Source organism: Dipodomys merriami, unplaced genomic scaffold, assembly GCF_024711535.1.
Source record: "Dipodomys merriami isolate MVZ:Mamm:240054 unplaced genomic scaffold, mDipMer1.0.p SCAF_4, whole genome shotgun sequence".
In the NCBI taxonomy this organism is placed as follows: Eukaryota; Metazoa; Chordata; class Mammalia; order Rodentia; family Heteromyidae; genus Dipodomys; species Dipodomys merriami.
This window is the reverse complement of record NW_027205603.1, coordinates 28,547,663-28,570,164: the sequence shown is the minus strand read 5'-3', so window position 1 is coordinate 28,570,164 and position 22,502 is coordinate 28,547,663. Positions and strand designations below refer to the sequence as shown.

Below are 22,502 nucleotides of genomic sequence, written 5' to 3'. Positions count from 1 at the left end.
GAACCTTATAATTTGATTTTTCTATCTCTGTGTAGAATGTCATTGGAATTTTGATGGATATTTCATTGAATACATAGATTGCTTTTGCAGTATAGTCATTTTTACCATATTGATTTTGCTAATCCATGAGTGTGAGAGGTCTTTCCATCTTCTTTCTTTAATTTCTCTCTCCAAGGATTTATTGTTTTTATGGTAGAGGTCTTTCACTTAGTAAAATTAATTGCCAGATATTTTAGTTTTTTAGCTTTATGAATGAGATTATTTTCCTGATTTCTTTCCCAGTCAGCTTATTGTTGGTATATAGAAAAACTAGTGATTTTTTTGTATATTGATTTTATAGTCTTTTATGTTTAAGAAGTGTTTTATCAGATCTAGGAGTTTTTTTTTTTTTTTAAGGAATCTTTAAGGTCTTTCTTTTTAGGGTCTTTCAAATATACATATCATCTGTAAATAGGGATAATTTGATTTCTTCCTTTCCTTTCCTATTGGCATCCCTTCTCTAACTCTTGGTTCTGTGCTCTGAGTAGAATTTCTAGCACTACATTGAATATGAGTGAAGAGAATAGGTATCTTTGTCTCATTCTTGACTTTAGAGACATGATTTAACTTTTCTCCCATTTAATACAATGTTGGTTATAGATTTATCATGTATAGCATTTATTATATTGAGGTACATTCCTTGTATTACTAGTTGTATCAGAGATTTTATTATAAAAGGATGTTGAATTTTAACAAAGACCTTTTCTGCATCTATTGAGATGATCATGTGATTTTTGTCCTGTTCCATCCTGTCCTAGACAATCTTTCTATGTCTCCCAAGGTGGTCTCTAGCTTGAAATCCTCTTGCCTCAGCCTTTCAAAAACTGAGATTATTGGTCCTTACCACCATCCCTGGGTTCTTAACACTAAAAACATTTCCTAGTAAAACAGTATGTCATAGAGTAAATTCAAAACTTATGAGCAGTTTATCAAGGAGAGGCAACCTAAATTAAAAAAAAAAAAGAGCCAGGCACCAGTGGTCGGTCGTGGGGCTTGAACTCTGGGCTTGGGCGCTGTCCCTGTGCTCTTCAGCTCAAGGCCAGCGCTCTACTACTTGAGCCACAGTGCCACTTCCGGTTTTCAAATGGTTTACTGGAAATAAGAGTCTCATGGACTTTCTTGCCCGGGCTGGCTTTGAACCGTGATCCTCAGATCTCAGCCTGCTGAATAGCTAGGATTACAGGCGTGAGCCACAGGCACCTGGCTTAGAGTTTCAGTTTTGAAGTTAAGGTCTTTACTCCATTTTGAGTTGATGTTAGTGCATGGTAATAGGCTGGGGTCCACTCTAAGTTTTCTGCATGTGACTGCCCAGTTTTCCCAGTACCAATAGTTGAAGAGGCTATGTTTCTTCCACTTTTGTCTTTGGTTTTATTTCTGGATCTTCTAATCTATTCCATTGGTCTTCTCATCTGTTTTTGTGCCAATACCAAACTGATTTTGTTACTGTGGTTCTATAGTAGACCTTGAAATCTGGTATCGTGATACCTTCTGTGTTTTCTTTTGCCTAGAATTGCTTTAGCTATTCTAGATCTTTTATTATTCCATATGAATTTTTGGATTGTTTTCTCTATTTCAGTAAAGAATGTCATTGGGATTTTGATAGGAATTGCATTGAATTTGTATATCACTTTTGGCAATATGGCCATTTTCACAATATTGATTCTACCTATCTATGAACAGGTGAGGTCCTTTGATTTCCTGGTATCCTCTTTAATTGCTTTTTTTAGATTTTTGTAGTTTTCACTAAATAGGTCCTTTACATATTTGGGTAGGCTAATTCCTAGGTTTTTTTTAAGGTTATTGTGAATGTGGTTGTTTCCTTGATTTCCCTTTTGGTTGGATATTGTTGGTGTACAGAAAGGCAACTGATTTTTGTGGGATAATTTTACATCCTGCTACTTTGCCAAAGTGGTTTATAAGTTCTAGGAATTTAGGAGTAGAGGTTTTGGGGTTGCTTAGGTATAAGATCATGTAGTCTATAAATAGGGATAGTTTAATTTCCTCCTTTCCTATGTGGATCCTTTTAATATCTTTTTCTTGCCTTATTGCTTTGGCTAAGGATTCCAGAACTATATTGAAGAAGAGTGGAAAGAGTGGTCATCCTTGCCTTGTTCCTGATTTTAGGGCAATTGGTTGTAGTTTTTCCTCGTTTAGTGTGATATTGGCTGTTTGTATATTGTATATGGCTTTTATTGTTTTAAAGAATGTTTCTTCTATTCCTGTTTTTTTAGAGTTTTTAATATGAATGGGTGTTGTATTTTGTCAAAAGTCTTTTCTGCCTCAGTGGAGGTAATCATGTGGTTCTTGACCTTGGCTCTGTTGAAGAGTACATTTCTTTTTGGATATTATCACCTTCTTCACTTTCTATTGTATATATTCTTGCAGTATTTACTGTTATTGTAGCAATTTTAAGCATGATTTTAAATGTTTAGACTATTTATTGATTACTTTCTATTAGAGCACTGTTGTTTAGTATGTGTCATAGGGATTATTTGTAATTTATTTTGGAGAGTCAACAAACACTTATTTAGTGTTTCCTAGGTATAGTGCATGAAGTTGACATATAATACTGAACATAATGAGTGTGAGTCCTGTCTTCAGAGGGCTACATTATGTTTGGGGATGACAACATTAAACAAGGAATTACACAGATTATTTTTGTGGCACTGCATATAAGAAAGATGCATAGAGTTCTTTAGTGGTATAATAAAAGGGGTCTTTGTTTGGGTGGGAGGTTTGCTCAGGCTGTCTTGGGAAAGTTTAAGGAAAGAGGTTGCACCCCTGGGAGAGAGATCTAAATGGTGAAAGAGGAGGATACAGACCCTTTGGAGCTATGTTACTTTGTATTTGGAGCATAACCATTGTAACAGTATGTGAACTGCTTTATTGTGAACAGTAGGAAAGAGTCATTGTTGTAGGACCAGGACCCCATCACTGCTTATTTATAATGTGAGCACTGAAACTAGAACGGAAAAAGAAGAACCCTTACTTGTCATGTAATTCAACAAACATAGTGAATGGACATAGAAAAGGCTTATAATGAACCAAGACATTTTTTTACATTGAGAGACCATAGGTGATAAGTGGAAAAGGAGAGAATTCCTTGGGTTGCTTTTTTATTTATGTATAGAAATCTTACTCAAATTTTCTTTCTAAACAAGAAAGATAAATCCTTCTATAGTAGAAGTTTTACTGCAGACTTAATTGAAAAGATGCATATTTTATTATGCCTTAGATGATTCTTTTAGAGTTGAAATGCACTATTTGTCTATTAATTTCTGCTAATGTTTTGAGTTTTCAGGCAAATTATATTCCTGGATATATTGTGTGAATGATATTTACTACTCTCTAGGTTGAATATAGATAACTTTTCTTTATAACATTTGTTTATTTCAATCAAATGTACTTATATCATTGTGTTTTTGTATTTGAGTGCATAGAATTTCTTTGAAGAGTTAGTTTTTTTTTTATAGATGATGTTTAACATAGACCTTGAAGTTTACTAGTATCATGAATGTTAGGTTTTTTTGAATTTCATAACATCTATAGTTCTTCTGTTAAAAAGACTGTATAATTATTTTTCATGAAGTCTACAGCCTTAAAATTCCCTTTTGTCCACATAAGCAAAAAGAAAAAAGCCAAAAGTGGCCTTGTGGCTCAAGTGGTATAGCGCTAACCTTGAGCTGAAGAGCTGAGGGACAGCGCCCAGGCCCAGAGTTCAGGCCCCACGACCGGACCCAAAAAGTAAAAATAAAAAAAAATTCCCTTTTGTTTCTCTCTCTCTCTCTCTCTCTCTCTCTCTCTCTCTCTCTCTCTCTCTCTCTCTCTCTCTCTCTCTCTCTCTCTCTCTCTCGCTCTCTCTCGCTCTCTCGCTCTCTCTCGCTCTCTCTCTTATGCTCGCTCTCTCGCTCTCTCTCTCGCTCTCTCTCGCTCTCTCGCTCTCTCGCTCTCTCGCTCGCTCTCTCGCTCTCTCGCTCGCTCTCTCGCTCTCTCTCTCGCTCTCTCTCGCTCTTTCGCTCTCTCGCTCGCTCTCTCGCTCTCTCGCTCTCTCTCTTGCTCGCGCTCTCGCTCGCTCGCTCTCTTGCGCTCTCTCTCTCTCTCTCTCTCTCTCTCTCTCTCTCTCTCTCTCTCTCTCTCTCTCTCTCTCTCTCTCTCCCTCTCTCTCTCCCATTCCTGGGGCTTGCACTTAGGGCCTAGGTGTTGTCCCTGAGCTTTTGTGGTCAAGGCTAGTGTTCTACTCCTTGACCCACAGCTCCACTTCTGGCTTTTTGTTGGTAATTGGAGGTAAGAGTTTCACAGATTTTCCTGTCTGGGCTGGCTTGGAGCTATAGTCCTCAGATCTCAGCCTCCTGAGTGGCTAGAATTATAGGTATAAGCCACTGGTGCCTGACTATTTCTCTGCTTCTTAAAGATGTAAGTCTCATTGCGTATATTTTAAATAAGTGTAGGCCTTTTATCTGGCTTAAATTTTTTTTTTCAATATCAGTTGTGAGGCTTGAACTCAGGGCCTGAGGAATTGTCTCTGAGCATTTTTTACTCAAGGTAGTGCTCTACAGCCTTGAACCACAGTGCCACTTACAGTTTTCTGGGGATTAATTGGAGATAAGAGTCTCAGGACTTTCCTGTCTAGGTTGACTTTAAACCATGATCCTCATATCTTAGCCTTCTGAATAGCTAGGATTACAGGCATGAACCACCAGTGCCTGGCATTGTCTTTGGTAAAATAGAGGTCTTTGAGACTTTTTATTTGAAGTTTCATGTTTAAGCACAAACAGCTACTGAACTGGCAGTATTAAAACCAAGGATTTCCCCTGTCCCTTCCTCCGCAAGTGTTTTTGTAACACTTTTTAATATGCCAACCCTAGCTTTTGAAGTTTTCATCTGGCTGTATGCTAAATTAATTATTTTCCTTAAACCTAACAGCACCCTTCAGGCATTGTCCCTTGGTAGTGTTTCCCTTATTATAGACAAAGAAGCTGAGCACCATTTGGAGAGATTTAGAAACTTGCCAAAAGTTACTCAATTATGAGCTTGCCACAGAACATCCACTTTTCTTTTTACTCTTTTTCTTTGTTTTTTTTTTAATTTTTAATTTTTGGGTCTGGTCATGGGGCCTGAACTTATGGCCTGGGCACTGTCCCTCAGCTCTTCAGCTCAAGGCTTGCGCTCTACCACTTGAGTCACAGCGCCACTTCCGGCTTTTTTCTTTTTGCTTATGTGGTGCTGAGGAATTGAACCCAGGGCCTCATGCATGCCAGGCAAGCGCTCTACCACTGAGCCACCTTCCCAGCCCTTTCTTTGTTTTTTTTTTTTATTTTTTATTTTATTTTTTATAATTATGCAGAGTGTTATTCTCTCTCTAGAGTGCCTTTGTTGTTCAGGAGTATGTGAAATATGGCAAATCAATATGCTTAGTTATCAGAGTATCAAAGATATTCTAAATGTGTTCAATAATGAATTCTGTAGATTAATCTGGGATACAAACTTGTCTTCATTTCTGTGAAGTAGAGATTAAAGCAAACTTGAGGATTGGCTTTTAAGAACATACTCGTGAATTTGGGGTGCTCAGAGGCTAAAACATTGTAGTAAAAATGAGATTTTTATGTAGAAATTTGTCTGATCTCAGGACTTTAAGTGCTTTCCAATTTAAAACTGTGCACCTCTTCTTGTGTAGAGTTCTCAGTATGTACAGTGTGTGGCTGGATGCCTACAGCTGATGCTCCGGGTCAATGAGTACCGCTTTGCCTGGGTGGAAGCAGATGGGGTAAACTGGTGAGTGCCCTTTTACTTTTAATGTAGAAAACTTTGAAAAGTATTTCTCCTTGACATTTCAAAGAAATTAATACATTAATTATCTGAAAGAAGTATTTTTTTATGTCTGGTTTTACAGTGGATTATGTTAACCTTCCTTGAAGTCTATAACTATCAAACTGAATGTTTCCCTGTATTTGAACTTCACTTTTCCTAAGAAGCTAAAATAGGACAGAACAATCCCAAGTATTAGAACACAGACTCATTATAAAAGTATTGAGTGGAGAATATAGGCAGACATCAATAAAGGAAGATCTTTTTATTAATATCTTTAAATAGTTGTACCAAAGAATTTTAATTTTTTAAGTTTATTTTTTAATTTTATTGTCAAGGTGATGTACAGAGGGGTTACAGTTACATAAGTAAGGCAGTGAATACATTTCTTTTCCATAACATGTTCATTTAGGTCTATAATGCATCTTAGTCATTGTCACCCTTCCATCATTCTCCCTGCCTTCTATTTATCCCATCCTTATTGATTTCAAGTTTCCTAGCTCCATTGTTATATATGTGTATGTGCATACATACATGCATATGAGTCTATACATTTTCATGTTTATGTTTTGGGTCTGACTTCTACATATGGGAAAAAACATGCATCCTTTATCTTTCTGACCTTTACTTATTTTAACAAATATGATTTTTTTCAAGGTTCATCTGTTTCCCTGCAAGTGATCTAATATTCTTCCTGACGGATGGATAAAATTCAATTGGGTATACATACTACATTTTCTTGCTCTGTTCATCCATTATAGGGTATCTGGGATGTTGCCATAACTTCACCATGGTGAATGGTGCAGCAATGAACATGTGTGTAGGTGCCTTTATTGTATCCTCATTTGCAATATCTTGGAAAAATACCCCAAAATGGAATATGTGGATCAGAGATCAGTTCTGTCTTTCATTTTTTGAGAAACCTACATACAGATGTCCATGATGGTGGCACTAATTTGCATTTCCACTAACAGTGTATGAGGATTCCTTTTTCCCATACATTCTCAATAGTATTTATTTGTTTTCTCAATGAAGGCGATTTTGATTCAAGTGAGATGGAATCTCATGTTCTTTTGATTTTTATTTCCTTTATGTCCAGGGATGGTGAACATTTCTTCATATGTTGACCATTTGCTCTTCTGAGAAGTATCTGTTTTGCTACGTTGCCCATTTTTTAGTTGGGTTATTGATTCTTCGGGGTTTTAGTTTTTTGAACTCCTATGTCAGTCATTTAGCTAGAAGAGATCTTCTCCCATTCTCTAGGCTGTCTTTTTAGCTTAGTGATTTTATTCCTTGTCAATTCTTCATTTTCTTAGCCCCTGGTCTTTTATTCAGGAAGTTCCCATGTAGACCCAATAAGTTCTTGTGTTTACTTTTTCCTGGAGTCATTTCAAGGTTTCAGGTCTTACATTGAGGTCTTTGATCCCCTTTGATTTCCTATCAGTACAGTACTTCTGTGAGAGACTGGAGTCCAGTTTCACTCTTCTGCATATCGACATACATTTTTTTCTCCAGTACCATTTGTTAACAAGCTTTTTTTTTCCCTCAACATTTTTTGTTTTTGGTTCCTTTGTTGAAAATCTGATGGTTATTGGTGTATGGGTTCTAGTCTGTTCCATTGGTTTTTAAGTGTTTTTGTGCTAGTACCAGGATGTTTGTGTTACTATGGCTCTTGTATAGTTTGAACTCTGGAATTGTGGTACTTCCAGCAAATTATATGTGTGTGTACATACACACACGTACACATGCACACACAGAGGATCTAACTAGGGAAGAAAGATTGTGTGTATACATATGTGTGCAGGTGTTTATGCATGCATGTATATATATGTGTATGTGCATACATATGTTGTATATATAGATATATGTGTGTGGATACACATATGCACACAATTTTCCTTCCCTAGTTAGATCCTTCTTATATTTTTTTTGTCTTGTTCTTGTTTTTCTAAGGGCTTGAGATGTATCAGGATACTAGTTTGAGAACTCCCTTATTTTGTTGATATAAGTGCTCATAGGGATAGACTTCCCTCAGAATTGTCTTTGTTGTATCCCAAAGGTTCAGATAGTTTATATTTTTTCCCATTGGGTTCTATAAACTCTTAGGATATTCCCTTCTCTCTCTTCAACTACTCCCTCATCCAGTAATGTGTTATTCAATCTCTATTAGTTTGAATATCTCCCATGCTTTCTTTTGCTGTTAATTTCTAAATTTATTGTTATGATCTGACAGGATACAGGGGTTTATTTCAGTTTCTTATATTTAATGAGACCTGTTTTATATTCTAGCATATGATCTATTTCAAGAATATTCTATGGGCTACTAAAATGCATATTTTATAGCTGCTAGATAAAAAATTCTGTAGAAGGCTGCAGGTCCAATCGGTCTGTAATATTTTTTAAGTTCTTTGTTGAATTTTTGTCTAGGTGACCTATCTGTTGAGATAGTGGGATATTGAAGTTTTTAGATATCATTGTACCAGGGCTTATGTGTTTTTAGGTCCAGTAGGGTTTGTTTTTAACAGAGTTTAAGGGGTAACATTTTTGACAACAAATGTAATTATTATCTTACTTATATTACTGTAACCCCTCTATACATCACCTTGACAATAAAAAAAAAAGTTCAGAAAAAAAGTCCTTGATATTTGGTGCATTGGTGTTACAAATTGTTTTGAATTCTTTATTCTGAGTTCTGTTTGTTAATATGAAGTGGCTGTCTTTTTGTCTTCTAATTTTGATTGGAAATCTACTTTGTTTGATTTGCCAGCTTTTAGGGTCTGTTTGGAACTTGGAAGGCTTTTTCTAACATTTCACCCTAGCCAGTGTTTGTTTTCGTTGATAGATATGTTTCTTGTAGACAACAGATGGTTGTATTTTTCATTTTGATTCAACTTGCTATTCTGTTTTTTGATTGGAGAATTGAGTCCATTGACATTGAGTGTGAAGTTTAAAGATATGTAATCCTTTCTTCAATATTTTCTTTCATATTTTACGTACATATTCTATGCATGTTTTATTTACTCATCTGGAAGGATATGTTTTCTCTATTTTTTCATCTGTTTTTAAGAGATCTTTGAGTATTTTCTGTAGTCTTGGTTTATTGGTAATAAATTGTTTTGATGTTTGTTTTGGTTTTCTTTTAAAAAATTGTTCCTCAATTATGAATGAAAGTGTATACTAAGGTATTTTGGACTGGCAGTTGTTGACTTTTAGTGTTTAAAATTTGGAATTCTAAGCCCTCCTTTTTGAAAAGTTATTGTGAAATCTGTTTCTATTTTCACAGTTTCCTTTTTTTAAATACATTTTTTAGGAAGTGGTGCTGTGGCTCAAGTGGTAGAGTGCCACCTTGAGCTGAAGAGCTGAGGGACAGCGTCCAGGCCCAGAGTACAAGCCCCATGACCAACCAAAAAAAAAAAAAGTACTATTTTTTATTGTAAAAATACTGTAAAGAGGGGTTACAGTTTATATAAGCAAAGTAATGAGTACATTTCCTATCAAACATTGTTACCTCCTCCTTTGTTTTTCCCCTACCCTCCCACCTCTACAACTACACTCCCCCCTACCCCACCTAAATTATAAACTTTGTTTTTCAGCATAGTGTCTTGAACATCTCATTGTTAACAATGGGTCAACCTCTATACCTATTAAAGAATTTTGTTTTTTCCTTCCCCTCCCCAAGCTAGAGAAGTGTATATGCAAGATGCAAGGCACCAATATCAAATACAGTGAAAACAGGGATTATACCATGGGGGAGGAACATACGAAGAAACAAAAAAAAATCACATGGCACATTATAAATAGGAACAATAGCAAGCAAGAAAAAACCATTTGTGTCCTTATCTTGGGGCTCATTTCGCTTAACATCACCTTATCTGGTCATATGTTCATAGCTTTTGGCTTTTTCTGCTTGTCCCAGATACATACTATTTATTGCAAATAAGGGAAACCATAGGACCTATGTTTCTTTGTGCCTGTCTTACTTCACTTAATATAATTTTTTTTCCAAGTCTTTCCATTTCCTAACAAATGGGGTGATGTCATTCTTTCTGATGGAGGGATAGAATTCCATTGTGTGTGTGTGTATGCACACACACACACATACCACATTGTCTTGATCCATTCATCTACTGAGGGGCATTTGGGTTTGTTCCATATCTTAGGTATGGTAAATAATGCTGCCATAAACATAGTTGTGCTGGTAGCTTTAGTATGGTCTTGTTTATGATCATTTGGGTAAATGCCCAAAGTGGGATTGCTGGGTCATAGGGTAGCTCTATGTGGAGTCTTTTGAGGAACCTCCATACTACTTTCCAAAGTGGTTGAACAGGTTTACACTCCCACCAACAATGCAGTAAGGTTCCCTTCTGGCCACATCCCCTCCAACATCTATAGGTTCCTTTTTTTTTTTTTAATTTAATTTAATTTTATTTGTGAACATACTGTACAGAGGAGTTACAATTACATGGGCAGGATAATGCGTACATTTCTTACCAAGCATTGCAGCCTATTCCTTTGTTTAACCTTCACATCCCTTCCCAGCCTCCCCCCTCCCCCCATCCCAATCCTTCCCCCCCCCCCCCCCCCCCCCCGCACCGACGTTGTAAAGCTCGTTTTGGACATGACAACTTGTACTTCTCATTGTTGCAACAGGTCCACCTGTATCCTTAAACAACTGGTTTTTCCCCATCTCCTCCACAAGTTATACTGACATCAAATATAGTGAAAGCAGGGGTTATACTGTGGGGGAGGGACATACAAAGCAACAAAGAGATTATCTTATAAATGCTTTAGAAACACATGCATGAAAGAAAAAACATTAAAATACACATCTAAGGGTTCATTTTCCTGACATATAGGTTCCTTTTTGTAAGTGATTTGTTTTCTTAGTTTTTTTCTTTTTTTAAACTTTCCTTGTTTTCTGTACTTAACTATTTAACTACTATGTGTGAAGAAGTTCTTTTTTTTTTTTTGGGTCCGGTCGTGGGGCCTGAACTCTGGGCCTGGGCACTGTCCCTCAGCTCTTCAGCTCAAGGCTAGTGCTCTACCACTTGAGCCACAGTGCCACTTCTGGCTTTTTTCTTTTTGCTTATGTGGTGCTGAGGAATCGAACCCAGGGCCTCATGCATGCAAGGCAAACGCTCTACCACTGAGCTACCTTCCCAGCCCGAAGAAGTTCTAGTCTGATCTGGTGGGTGTTCTGAAAGCCTCGTGTACTTGAATGACTTCTTTTTTAGATTTGGGAGGTTTTCTTCTTTTATTCTGCAGAAAATATTTCATATGCAGTTGCTATTGTCTTTATCTTCACCAATACCCATAAAATACAAATTTGATCTTTTACTTGTCTTGAAAGTCTTACAGACAGACTCCTTTTGTGTTTCTTTGATCTTCTTTTCTGTATGTTCTAACTTTCCTGCCGTATCTCTTCAATCTTCAGCCCTAAAATCTGCTTTCCATATTATCTAATCCATGTGAGAAACTTTATACTTTATTTTTATTTATTTATTTATTTTGGTTGGTTTTGGAGCTTGACCTCTGGGCTTGTGCACTGTTCCTCAGCTCTTCAGCTCAAGGCTAGTGCTCTACCACTTGAGCCATAGCACCACTTCTGGCTTTTTCTGTTGATGTGTTGCTGAGGAATCCAACCCAGAGCCTCATGTATGCAAGGCAAGCACTCTACCACTGAGCCACCTTCCCAGCCCCTACACTTCATTTTTTTATCCATGAGATTTCTATTTGATTTGGTTCAGTATTTCTATTCTCTAATTATTAAGATCATTGTCATGTTTTGCATTAACTTCATTAATTTGTTTATCTTTGTCTTCTTTCATCTCTTAGTTACAGTCTCATTGAAGTCATTTAACTTTATTTGTATCGACTTGAGATTGATTAGCTTATCTGTGCTCTCATTGAATTCCTTTATTTCTTTGTGTTCATGTAGTTTATTGTATATTCTTTCATTTCATTAAACATTCTTAACATTCTTTGGATCTCAATATGTCTGCTTTCCTCTGCTTTGCTTTCTTTTTGATCCATTTGTTATACTTGTTGATTTTTAAAGATTTTGTATGTCTCTGTTTTCCCATATTTCTTGTTCTTCAATGCTATACTCATTTACTTGTTGCCGCGGACCGGGTTCTGTCGGGACGACGGAGGATACCTAGGGGAGGAACCTGGAATAGGACGGGGAGATGGCAAACAGACAACTCACACACATTAGGAGTGGATGCTGAGTGCTGAGTGCGATTTAATGCAGAGGATAACAAACTTTTATAGCAAAAGTCTCCATAAGAAAGGGCAAAAGGTTACATAATCTTGCTGTAGGGCTTCATTCTTGGGCGGTCACCAGCTGGTCGCCTGAAAGGGCAAAAGGTTACACAACCTTGCTGCAGGGCTTCGTCCTTGGGTGGTCACCAACTGGTCGCCTGATAGGCACTTGTTTCCAGCTTTACCTCTATTTTTAAGAAATACAATGGGTTTCGATGATTGTCACCAATTAACCACTACTTTTTTCTATAGAGGCCTTAACTGTCCCATTAAGATCTTTCCTGTTTCTTGTTTAATAGTAAGCACCAAGGAGACTTAGATTTAGCAAGTCTCTTAGTAAATGAGGAAGTTCTTTCTCCTAAGTAGTTATCTCAGCAATTGCCATACATTCTTTCTGTTCTAGCCGCGCCTACAACTTTTTGTAAATTTCTTACAATTCCTTCTGCTGGAGTGACTTTGTGAAACCCCCAATACTTTTATATTTACTTATAACTTGTCTACTAGCCTCCATAAGAGGGGTTTCAGGGTAGCACTTAACTCTGGTGAGTTAGTCATATTTTTAAGACACTCATCAGATATTGGAGTCGTCAACACTCTTAAAGAGCTTTGAATAAGGGAACGTTGACAATGAGTAAGTACAATGAGCAGTAGAAACAGTAAAAGATTAATAGGCACTCTTTATGAGGAGAAGAAAGACAGAAACACATCTTTTCCCAGGGGTTTTTCCAGCCTTTTCCCAGGAGTAGGCCTCTTAGAAGCCCTATTCTCCGAGGTAGACTTCGGTGAAGTCCCAAAACTTGGAGATAGGTTTCTGTAAAGCCCCATTCTCTGAGGTAGACTTCGGTGAAGTCCCAAAACTCAGAGATAGGTCTCGAGGCCCCTATCATGGTCTGATAGATGGTTTTCCATGCTAAGCAGACTCTACTGGGGTCGGCGTGGCATTTGCCCCCTTTTTTTTTTTTTTAAATTTTCACCAGTCCTGACTCGTGTATCAATTTTATACCAGCTGTACTTGTAAGCTCCAATTTTAAGACATACTCATACCATTTGCGACATACTTAAACTTTCTGAGGTTTGTCTTAAAGACAATCCTTACTTTTCAAATTTCCCCAATTCTCTTTCCAAGGCTTTCTTTACTTCCTTCTTTCTTTACAATTCCTTTCCCAAGACTTTCATTACCACCCTCTTTCTTTACAATCTCTTGACCATCTTTGTGGCTGTAGTTTAAAACTGCCCAATTTTCCTTTGGCTTGTGGAACCCTTATCTTAGAACAGCCTTAAGGCACCACCCTGATGCAGAAGCTTGCTAGATTTTAAGGCTAAGAGTATTACCTCTATTGATAACACACTCAGGTTATTACCATATCAGAGTCAAACTAGGCTGTGACCCTAGAGTGGATTTTCAGTCACTATGCACTGAAGTGCCTAAGACAAGCAAGCCAGTGATATCCTTGTCCCCAATATCCACTGTGGGAATAGAGAGGATTTCTGGATATCACCCAAAAGAATGTCTCACAAGATCTTAGATTTAGCAGCAGTCAACCAGGAAGCCGACTCAGGTGATGCAATCAAGCAGGAGTATCTCCGGTTGACTGTCAGGCCGTCGTTGAACTTTACCCATTAAGGTGTTCAGCAGTAGCAGTAGCAGCAATAGGGTCTCTCGTGCTGGGCTGCAAATTCCTACACAGACTGGTTAAGGATGCAAGTAATACATAGGCTTGGCAGGCCGTGACTCCGTTGGTTTCTAAGAACATTTAGACAATAGCCCAGGACAATTTACCAAAATAACTTTTTTTTTTACTAACCAGATTTTTTTTTTTTTTAATAAATAGACACAGAAGGCTTAGTCTTGTAACCATCTCTGACAAATGCAGTCTCCACACCTTGCACACCTACAACAGTTAACACTATTTTTATGCCCTTTTAAAAAATTATTTTACCTATTTTGCCTCATTTTTCCAAAACTGACTCTGGACCCTTGATCTTAAAATGGGGGTAGAAGGGCGAAGGTCAATCTTCTGTAACTTCTTCAAGCTGACTTTAGGGGCGTTGATCTTACCTAGCCAAGAACCTATAACCTTAGCCTATTTTACAAAGAGGCTATCAGGGTTAGATGTCATTAGGAACAATATTTAACTTTTGACAACTGCACAGACCTTTTCTCTGGCTACAGCAGTGTAGCTTGTTTAGCACTCTAGTTTGCAAAAAGCATCTTTTTAGATGGCTTAGGAATGTGATCTCTAATGATCCCAAATAATGCCTAAGTTACCTTTGCAGGCCTTTAGACAGATATCAATGGAAACACTCTCTCAGGTTTACAAACTTTTTCCTGGGCAGATGAATTTCATGTAACTAGTGTCAGCTCAATAGTTACTGCCAATTAGAGCTTTTGGTACATAAAGGGGTTGAGATTTAAACTATCTCCCACATTTTATAACATTAGCTTTTCACTATCACAGAGGACTGGCAAGTTCTTGTCCCTTACAAGGTAGTCATGAACATTAGGCATGCTTCCAAACTATCTTCCTATGACCTCCCGGCTTTGACCTGTTTTGAAGGGCCACGCACAAATGACTCTAGGATCTGACATTTCTGCCATCCAAGCAGTGGCTTACTGCCTCTGGATGCTCCACCATTGCTTTTTGTCCCAGGAGTGTCTTCTCTACATTGGAATAAATGCCTCATTGGCATTTTCCTTAGCTGGTTGTTGGACTTGAACTCGGGGCCTGAGCACTGTCCCTCAGCTCTACAGCTCAAGGCTAGCACTCTGCCACTTTGAGTCCCAGACTCGGGGCTTGAATGTTGTCCCCTAACTCTTCAGTCCAGGGCTAGCACTCTGCCACTGTGAGTCTCCAGCTTGGGGCTTGAGTGGGTTTTACTCAAAGAATCGTTGTGGTCTTCACTTTTATTTTCCTGAAGTCAACCCATTTAGTAATTCTCCATAATCTCACTGGACTAGGTGTTGGTGTAGTTGGTGAACTGTTTCTTTACTTGTATAAAGGTGAATGTCAGCTGTATAAATTCTTCAAAGCCATCTAAATATTTATACACAGTAAGATATCATTAACAGTTTTATTTGCATGACCAGTCACACTGTGTGTACTAGGGATTGGATATTTGTATAGTATAGAGATTAGAACTAAATTACGAGGTGTAAGGAGGGTGAGGGAAGAGATATGGAATAAGGAAGATGGTGCCAAGGGTAACAGGTAGGTTTGTAGTTCAGTTGTGAAACAGAGTAGTGACATCAGAAGTTAGATATCAGAAACAGTAAGCATAGCAAGGTAAGAAAAGGTGTAGTTGGGGTAGGTTACTAATGAGGGAAATGAAAAAGAGAAAAAGAAAAAAAAGAAGAAAGCCCCAAATTAAGCAAACAAATGAGCAAAAACTGTAACACAGTAATGAAGTTCTAAAACAGTTTTTTCATTTGGTGTGAAAAAGATTGTTGCCAGCTGGGCTTTATTATCTAAATACATTCATCTCAGATCCTGCTTGGGGATCTGATTTGAATGAGACTAGATCCTGTAGTGGAAGAGAAAGTGTTTGCCTCTTTTGAAAACCACTATTTACCTTGGTCAGGTTGTGCTGTGTGTTCTGGCACTCTGGGATAAAGCATGGAACAGGGAAGTGTCTGATGCTGTTTGTGTAACTGCGCCTGCTATTTTGTTTCCAAACTACTCCATACTGTGAGTCCTCCCCTCTGCAACTGCAATTAGCTGCTACCTCTTAGGGATATTTGGATGGCACTCTGTGCCACCGCTGAAATTCCCTTCTAATCGCAGCCATCTGATCCACTGGGTCGATACGGGCAGGTGTACCGTGAGAGATGGATTATGGAAATAATGAACAAGAGCTTGTTTTTGCCTGTTCCAATGGGAGCATGGGAATTCTCCCTATCCCACTGCAGATTTAGAAGCTATACTCAGCTGTTTTCCCCTGGTGGAACTGCTGGTCTTTGTTCCTTCTTTAGAGTTGAGCAAGTTCTGAGTCCTGATGTAGTGGCTGTCAGGTACTGATTCATGCTGAGCTGAAAGACACAGAGGTCTGTACTGCATTTTTTTCCTATTTGGACTTGCACTGTATAGTTGAGCTAGTCTGCTGATATGCCTGGTTGTGGTGTGTCACATCAGAAGAAACAATAGAAAAGAAAAAACCAACAAACAAAAGCACCCTAAGATCCAGGACTTTGGTCTAGCTTCTGTGATTGTAGTAGAAGCTGCCACATAGAAGGTGTTCTGTTTAAGATACCAGTCTTGTGTTAAGACTAGCACATTTCTGAGTCCTCCATATACATTTTCAAGCAATCTTAATTTTTGTATGAACTCAATTTAATTCAATAAAGATGCAAATTTTTTAGCCCCCCCCCCAAAAAAAGGTGTTCTGTTTACTTCAGCCTGGCTCCATTTTAGAAAGGATTTTTGTTTTTGTTTTTGTTTTCTTCTACTTTCTGAGGTTTAAGATGTAATAATTTTGATTTCCACTGGTCCCTGTCATGATTTATTTAGTTCTTAATTTTCCAGTAACAATAGCCCCAACAATTATCATCTGGTCTAATAAACCTTAAAAAAGCATACCTTTTAGTCTTTTTTTTTAAAATAAAAAATTGACAGAAAATAGTGAAAAACAACAATTAGACATTAGTGAAAATAGTAAAAAACTATTAGAAATTTTAGTAAGAATTTATAAACACAAGCACACCTTATTGTAAAAAGAACATTTTGATACACAAATACCATCCAAGATGAAAGAAAATTACAATATATTCTAATTCTAATAAATTCACCATAATGGTCAGTATTCTGAAGTTGTTCATGTTTAATGCTAACTAGGTAAGGATACTGTATTTAACTTTTTTTCCTTAGAAAAAGCACATTGCTTGCTGATCAGTTTTGAATTTGAGGAAGTTCACTTATAATTATCTGAAGACTCAGTTTAATATTTTACTTGTATGGACAATTTCTCCATCATTGTTAGAAAATATGATAACATTTCTTTCTTTGTTTCCATCTTAATAATGGAGTCATTGTCACATGCCTAACTGTTAATTGTCATTAGGGGTAGAGAATTTAAAAAAGTTTATTTATAAAAATGTTAACACTGTGTCTGGATATTCAATAGAGTCATGCTTCGTAACCATTTGAGAGTCAGCAATTAGTAGTGCTCACAGCTAGAATTTGTTATAGAGATGACCTAAGAAGACCTAGTTGGAGTTGCAGGCTGAGTCTGGAGGAATCTTTGTACACAGGATGGATACTCTTTGGATGCTGGTACAGGATGCTAGTAAGAAAGATGTCCTTCTTAGCAGAGCCTAACAGGTAGGCATGTAGTGGAACAGATTTTGCCCATCTCCAGAGTCTCAGACCCACCATCACAAAGCGAAGGGAGCAAAGGAAACAAGGTAAGTATGGTGCCAGTAGTATAAAATAACATGATTTGGTAGTAGTTGAGATACTGATGCCAATATTAAATAAAAACAAATTTTACATAACAACCCAAACTGGAGGATACTTGAGAGGGAAATGATGTGCGAGAAAATCAAGGACAATTCAGTACATTTAGAACTGCATATAAATCACAAAAATGGACAATTGACAAAGATATAAGCCTTTCACTAAAGTAATTGTAGGTTTCCGTTATAAAATTAGAGTTTTATTTGTAAACATTTGGGTAAATGCCCAAAAGTGGGATTGCTGGGTCATAGGGGAGTTCTATGTGAAGTCTTTTGAGGAACCTCCATACTGCTTTCCAAAGTGGTTGAACAAGTTTACATTCCCACCAACAATGAAGTAAGGTTCCTTTCTGTCCACATCCCCTCCAGCATCTGTTGTTGTTAGAGTTCTTGATTTATGCCGTTCTAACTGGAGTGAGGTGATATCTCAATGTTGTTTTGATTTGCATTTCTTTTATGGCTAGAGAGGTTGACATTTCTTCATGTGTCTATTGGCCATCCTTCTTTCCTCTTCAGAGAAGTTTTTCTTTTAAGTCTTTAGCCCACATTTATTGGGCAATTGTTTCTTTGAAGATTTGTTGTTTGGGAATTTAATTTTTTGAGTTCCAGGTATATTTTAGGTAAGAGACCCTTGTCTGTTGTATGGCTAGTGAAGATCTTCTCCCAATCCATGGGCTTTCTATTGATCTTGCTAGCTATGTCCTTTGCCATGCAGAATGTCTGCAATTTTCATGCAATCCCATTTGTCCAACCTTTCTTTGATTTCTTGTTTTTCTGGGTCTCTATTAAGAAAATTTCACCCTGTACCAAGGAGACCTAGGGTTTCTCCTATTTCATCCTGTAGTGTTTTCAGAGTGTCTGCTTTGACTCTGAGGTCTTTGATCCATTTGGAGTTGATTCTGGTGCAGGGTGATATATAGGATTTAGCTTTAGTTTTCAACAAGTAGTTAACCAATTTTGCCAGCACCACTTACTGAAGAGGCTGTCTTTCTTCCATTCTAGTTGTTTTAGCTCCCTTTCGAAGATTAGATGGCTGTAGGTCTTTAGGTTTATTTCTGGGTTTTCAATTCTATTCCATTGGTCCTGAGGTCTGTTCTTATGGCAGTACCAAGCTGTTTTGATTACTATGGCTTGTAGTAGAGTTTGGTATTGATATTCCTCCAGCACTGTTCTTTCTGTTAAGGATCGTTTTTGCTATTTGGGGTCTTTTATTGTTCCATATGAATTTTTGGATTGCCTCTTCTATTTCCTTGAAGAATGAGGGTGGAATATTGATAGGAATCACATTAAATTTGTAGGTAGCCTTGGGAAGTATTGCCATTTTCACGATGTTGATCTTTCCAATCCAGGAGCATGGGAATTTTTGCCACTTTCTAAGTTCTGTTTTGATTTCCCTTTTTCAGGTTTTTAAAGTTTTCATCATTGAGGCCCTTCACTTCTTTGGTTAAGTTAATTCCTAGGTATTTTATTTTTTGTGGGGCTATTATTACGAATGGAGTTGCTTTCCTAATTTCAGCCACACTTCTCATTGTTGGCATACAGAAAAGCCATTGATTTTTGTGGGTTAATTTATACCCTGCTACTTTGCCTAAGTTTTGAATCAGCTTGAGTAATTTGGGAGCGGAGTTTATGGGATTCTTTTCTTTTCTTCTTTTTTCTTTTTTGGGTCCGGTCATGTGGCCTGAACTCAGGCCTGGGTGGTGTCCCTCAGTGCTTCAGCTCAAGGCTAGGGCTCTACCACTTGAGCCACAGTGCCTCTTCCGGCTTTTTTCTTTTTGCTTATATGGTGCTGAGGAATCGAACCCAGGGCCTCAGGCATGCAAGGCAAGCGCTCTACCACTGAGCCACCTTCCCAGCCCCTCTATGGAATTCTTTAAATACAAGATCATGTCATCTGCAAAGAGGGAGAGTTTTACTTCTTTCCCTATTTGGATCCCCTTTATGTTTGCATCTTGTCCTATTTCTGTAGCTAGGCATTCTAATACTAGATTGAAGAGCAGTGGAGAGCGTGGACATCCTTGTCTCGTTCCTGAGTTAAGAGGAAATGGCTTTAGTTTTTCACCATTAAATATAATGCTGGCTGTAGGTTTGTCATATACAGCCTTTATTATATTGAGGAATGTTCCATGGATTTCTAATTTTTCCAGAACCTTCATCACAAAGGGGTGTTGGATCTTGTCAAATGTTTTTTTGCATCTATTGAAATAACCATGTGGTTCTTATCCTTGTTCTTTTTGATGTGACGAATTATATTAATTGATTTGTATATATTGAACAAGTTTTGTATCCCTGAAATGAATCCTGTTTGATTGTGGTGTATTGGATGAATTGTTGAAGTACCTTGGCTAAAATTTTGTTGAGAAGTTTTGCATCAATGTTCATCAAAGAAATGGGTCTATAGTTCTCTTTCTTTGATGAGTTCCTGCCTGGTTTTGGGATGAGGGTTATGATGGCTTCATAGAATGAGTTCGGTAGTGAACTTTCTCTTTCAATTTCATTGAAGAGTTGAAGGAGTATTGGTGTGAGCTCTGCTTTGAAGGCCTTGTAGAATTCCACTGTAAAACCATCTGGTCCTGGGCTTTTCTTAGATGGGAGGTCTCTTATTGCTGTTTCTATTTCAATGCTTGATATGGGCCTGTTAAGATGGTTTAACTCATCTTGGTTTCGTTTCAGCATGTCAATACCTGCTAAAAGGTCCATTTCTGCCAAGTTCTCAAATTTATTAGAATAGAGTTTTGCGAAGTATTCCCTTATAATGTTTTGGATCTTGGTTGTTTCTGTTGTGATGTTTCCATTCTCATCTCTGAGTTTATTTATTTGGGTGTATTCTCTTTTTCTGATAAGATTTGCTAAGGGTATGCCAATTTTGTTAATTTTTTTGAAGAACCAACTCTTTGGTTTCTTGATTCTTTCTATGGTTTTTTTGGATTCTAATTCATGTAATTCTGATTTAATTTTATTTATTTCTTTCCGTCTACTGGATTGGGGTTTAGCTTGCTGTTCTTTTTCAAGGAGGCTCAAATGTCTCATTAAATTGTTGGTTTCAGATCTCTCCAATTTGTTGATGTAGGAACTCAGAGCTATAAATTCGCCTCTCAGTACTGCCTTTGCTGTGTCCCAGAGGAGCTGGTAATTTGTGTGCTCATTTTTGTTGAATATCATGAACATTTGAATTTCCTTTCTAATCTCTTCCATGACCCATTGGTGGTTTAACAGTGTGTTTTCAGCCTCCATGTGTTACAGGACTTTCTTTGGTAGCTTTTGGTGTTGAGTTCTAATTTTATTCCTTTGTGGTCTGAGAGAATGCAAGGTATAACTTCAATGTTCCTGAATTTGGACAAGTTTGCTTTGTGACCTAATTTGTGGTCTATTTTGGAAAATGTTCCATGTGCTGCTGAGAAAAACGTGTATTCTGACCTGATTTTTCTTACTTAGGGAAATAAAGCATCAGGCTAAAAGTTTCTAGAGCCTTTTCCTGATCTCTGAATTCTTTGATTGGTTATATCAAATTCAAGCTCATCATTGGTTTCATCCAAAGTCATCTGAGTTTCCTATGTATTTTAAAAATATGCTCTCGGTTCTTCAAACTCAAAACCATTGCTGTAGCTGGGTGCCAGTGGCTTACTCCTTTAGTCCTAGCTATTCAGGAGTCTGAGATCTGAATATTGCAGTTTGAAAGCCAGCATGTTCAGGAAAGTCTGTGAGACTCTTATTTCTAGTTAAATCACAGAAAAAGCCAGAAGAAATGCTGTGGCTCAACTGGTAGTGTGCTAGACTTGAACAAAAGATGCTCAGGGATATCACTCATGTCCAGAGTTCAAGCCTAAGGTTCAGCAAGAAACAAAAAAAAACATTGCTATAAAATTTGACATAAAGATACTCATTTTGTCCCCACTTCCTGTTGATTTCAGCTCTATACTGTCTGTCACATTCCTTTTATCATTCCTGCTGCCCTCTGTAAGTTTTGGTTACTTTTTTTGTTGCTTCTCTGGAGCAAGTGTGCCTGTTTTGTGAGGTCTTGTGACTTTGGGTGAGAAAGTAAAATGGAAATAGTCCTTTGTAAGTAGCAGTCTAACTGAGTGCTATTGGTGGTAAAAAAAGAAACTGAGGACATAGTTCAGAGAGACTTGTTCTATTAGGGCACAGAGAAGAATTACTTATTTCCTTTTTGGTTGTGCCTTCATATTAAATGTTTTCTAAATGTGTTTTTTTTTTTCCAGCATAATGGGAGTTTTGAGTAACAAGTGTGGTTTTCAACTCCAGTATCAAATGATTTTTTCAATATGGCTCCTGGCATTTAGTCCTCAAATGTGTGAACACTTGCGGCGCTATAATATCATTCCTGTTGTGTCTGACATCCTTCAAGAATCTGTCAAAGAGAAAGTGACAAGAATCATTCTTGCAGCATTCCGTGTAAGTGCCTTGTGTTTTTGTGGTTGTTGTTATTGTGTTAGTGATGGCTGCGTCTGTGTATGTTTGTGTAGCATTTTCTACTGTACTGTATATTTGAATTTTTAGCATGTGGAAAAATTGCTTATTTTTGTGTAGTTATAGAGTTAGAGTCTATTAAAGTGTTTCTTTATGGCATGAAGCTGTGGGACAGGTAGAAGAAACCACCTAAGTGAATGGAGTGCCTGAGTTAAAGTCCTTGTGAGGAAGTGTACTGTGATTACATTCACATGGAGGGAGGCACTTTGTGCCCAATGCTCATCAACAGACTGTTCTTCAAGGAGTTTTTTTCTTTAACAGTCATAGTATATAGAGAGATACTGGATCTACTGACTAGTAATATGTTTCCAAGACAACCACAAATACCTGTAATTATTATTTTAAAAAATTTTTAAATTTTTTATTTTTATTGTGAAAATACCATACAGAGGGGTTACAATTACATGAGCAAGATAATGAGTACATTTCTTATCAAGCATTGTAGCCTCCTCCTTTG

At 37.5% G+C, this 22,502-nt stretch overlaps 1 protein-coding gene across 5 annotated transcripts in view; it reads left to right on the top strand.

The window, feature by feature from the left end:
- The window catches only part of Atp6v1h (ATPase H+ transporting V1 subunit H), a 96,853-nt gene that overhangs the window by 35,620 nt on the left and 38,731 nt on the right, over positions 1-22,502 (top strand). For all 5 annotated transcript variants that reach the window (XM_069990714.1, XM_069990715.1, XM_069990713.1 and 2 more), the window contains 2 exons: positions 5,714-5,811; positions 21,778-21,970. In XM_069990714.1, the coding sequence (XP_069846815.1) occupies positions 5,714-5,811; positions 21,778-21,970 (291 nt within the window). The remainder of the gene's footprint in view (positions 1-5,713; positions 5,812-21,777; positions 21,971-22,502) is intronic.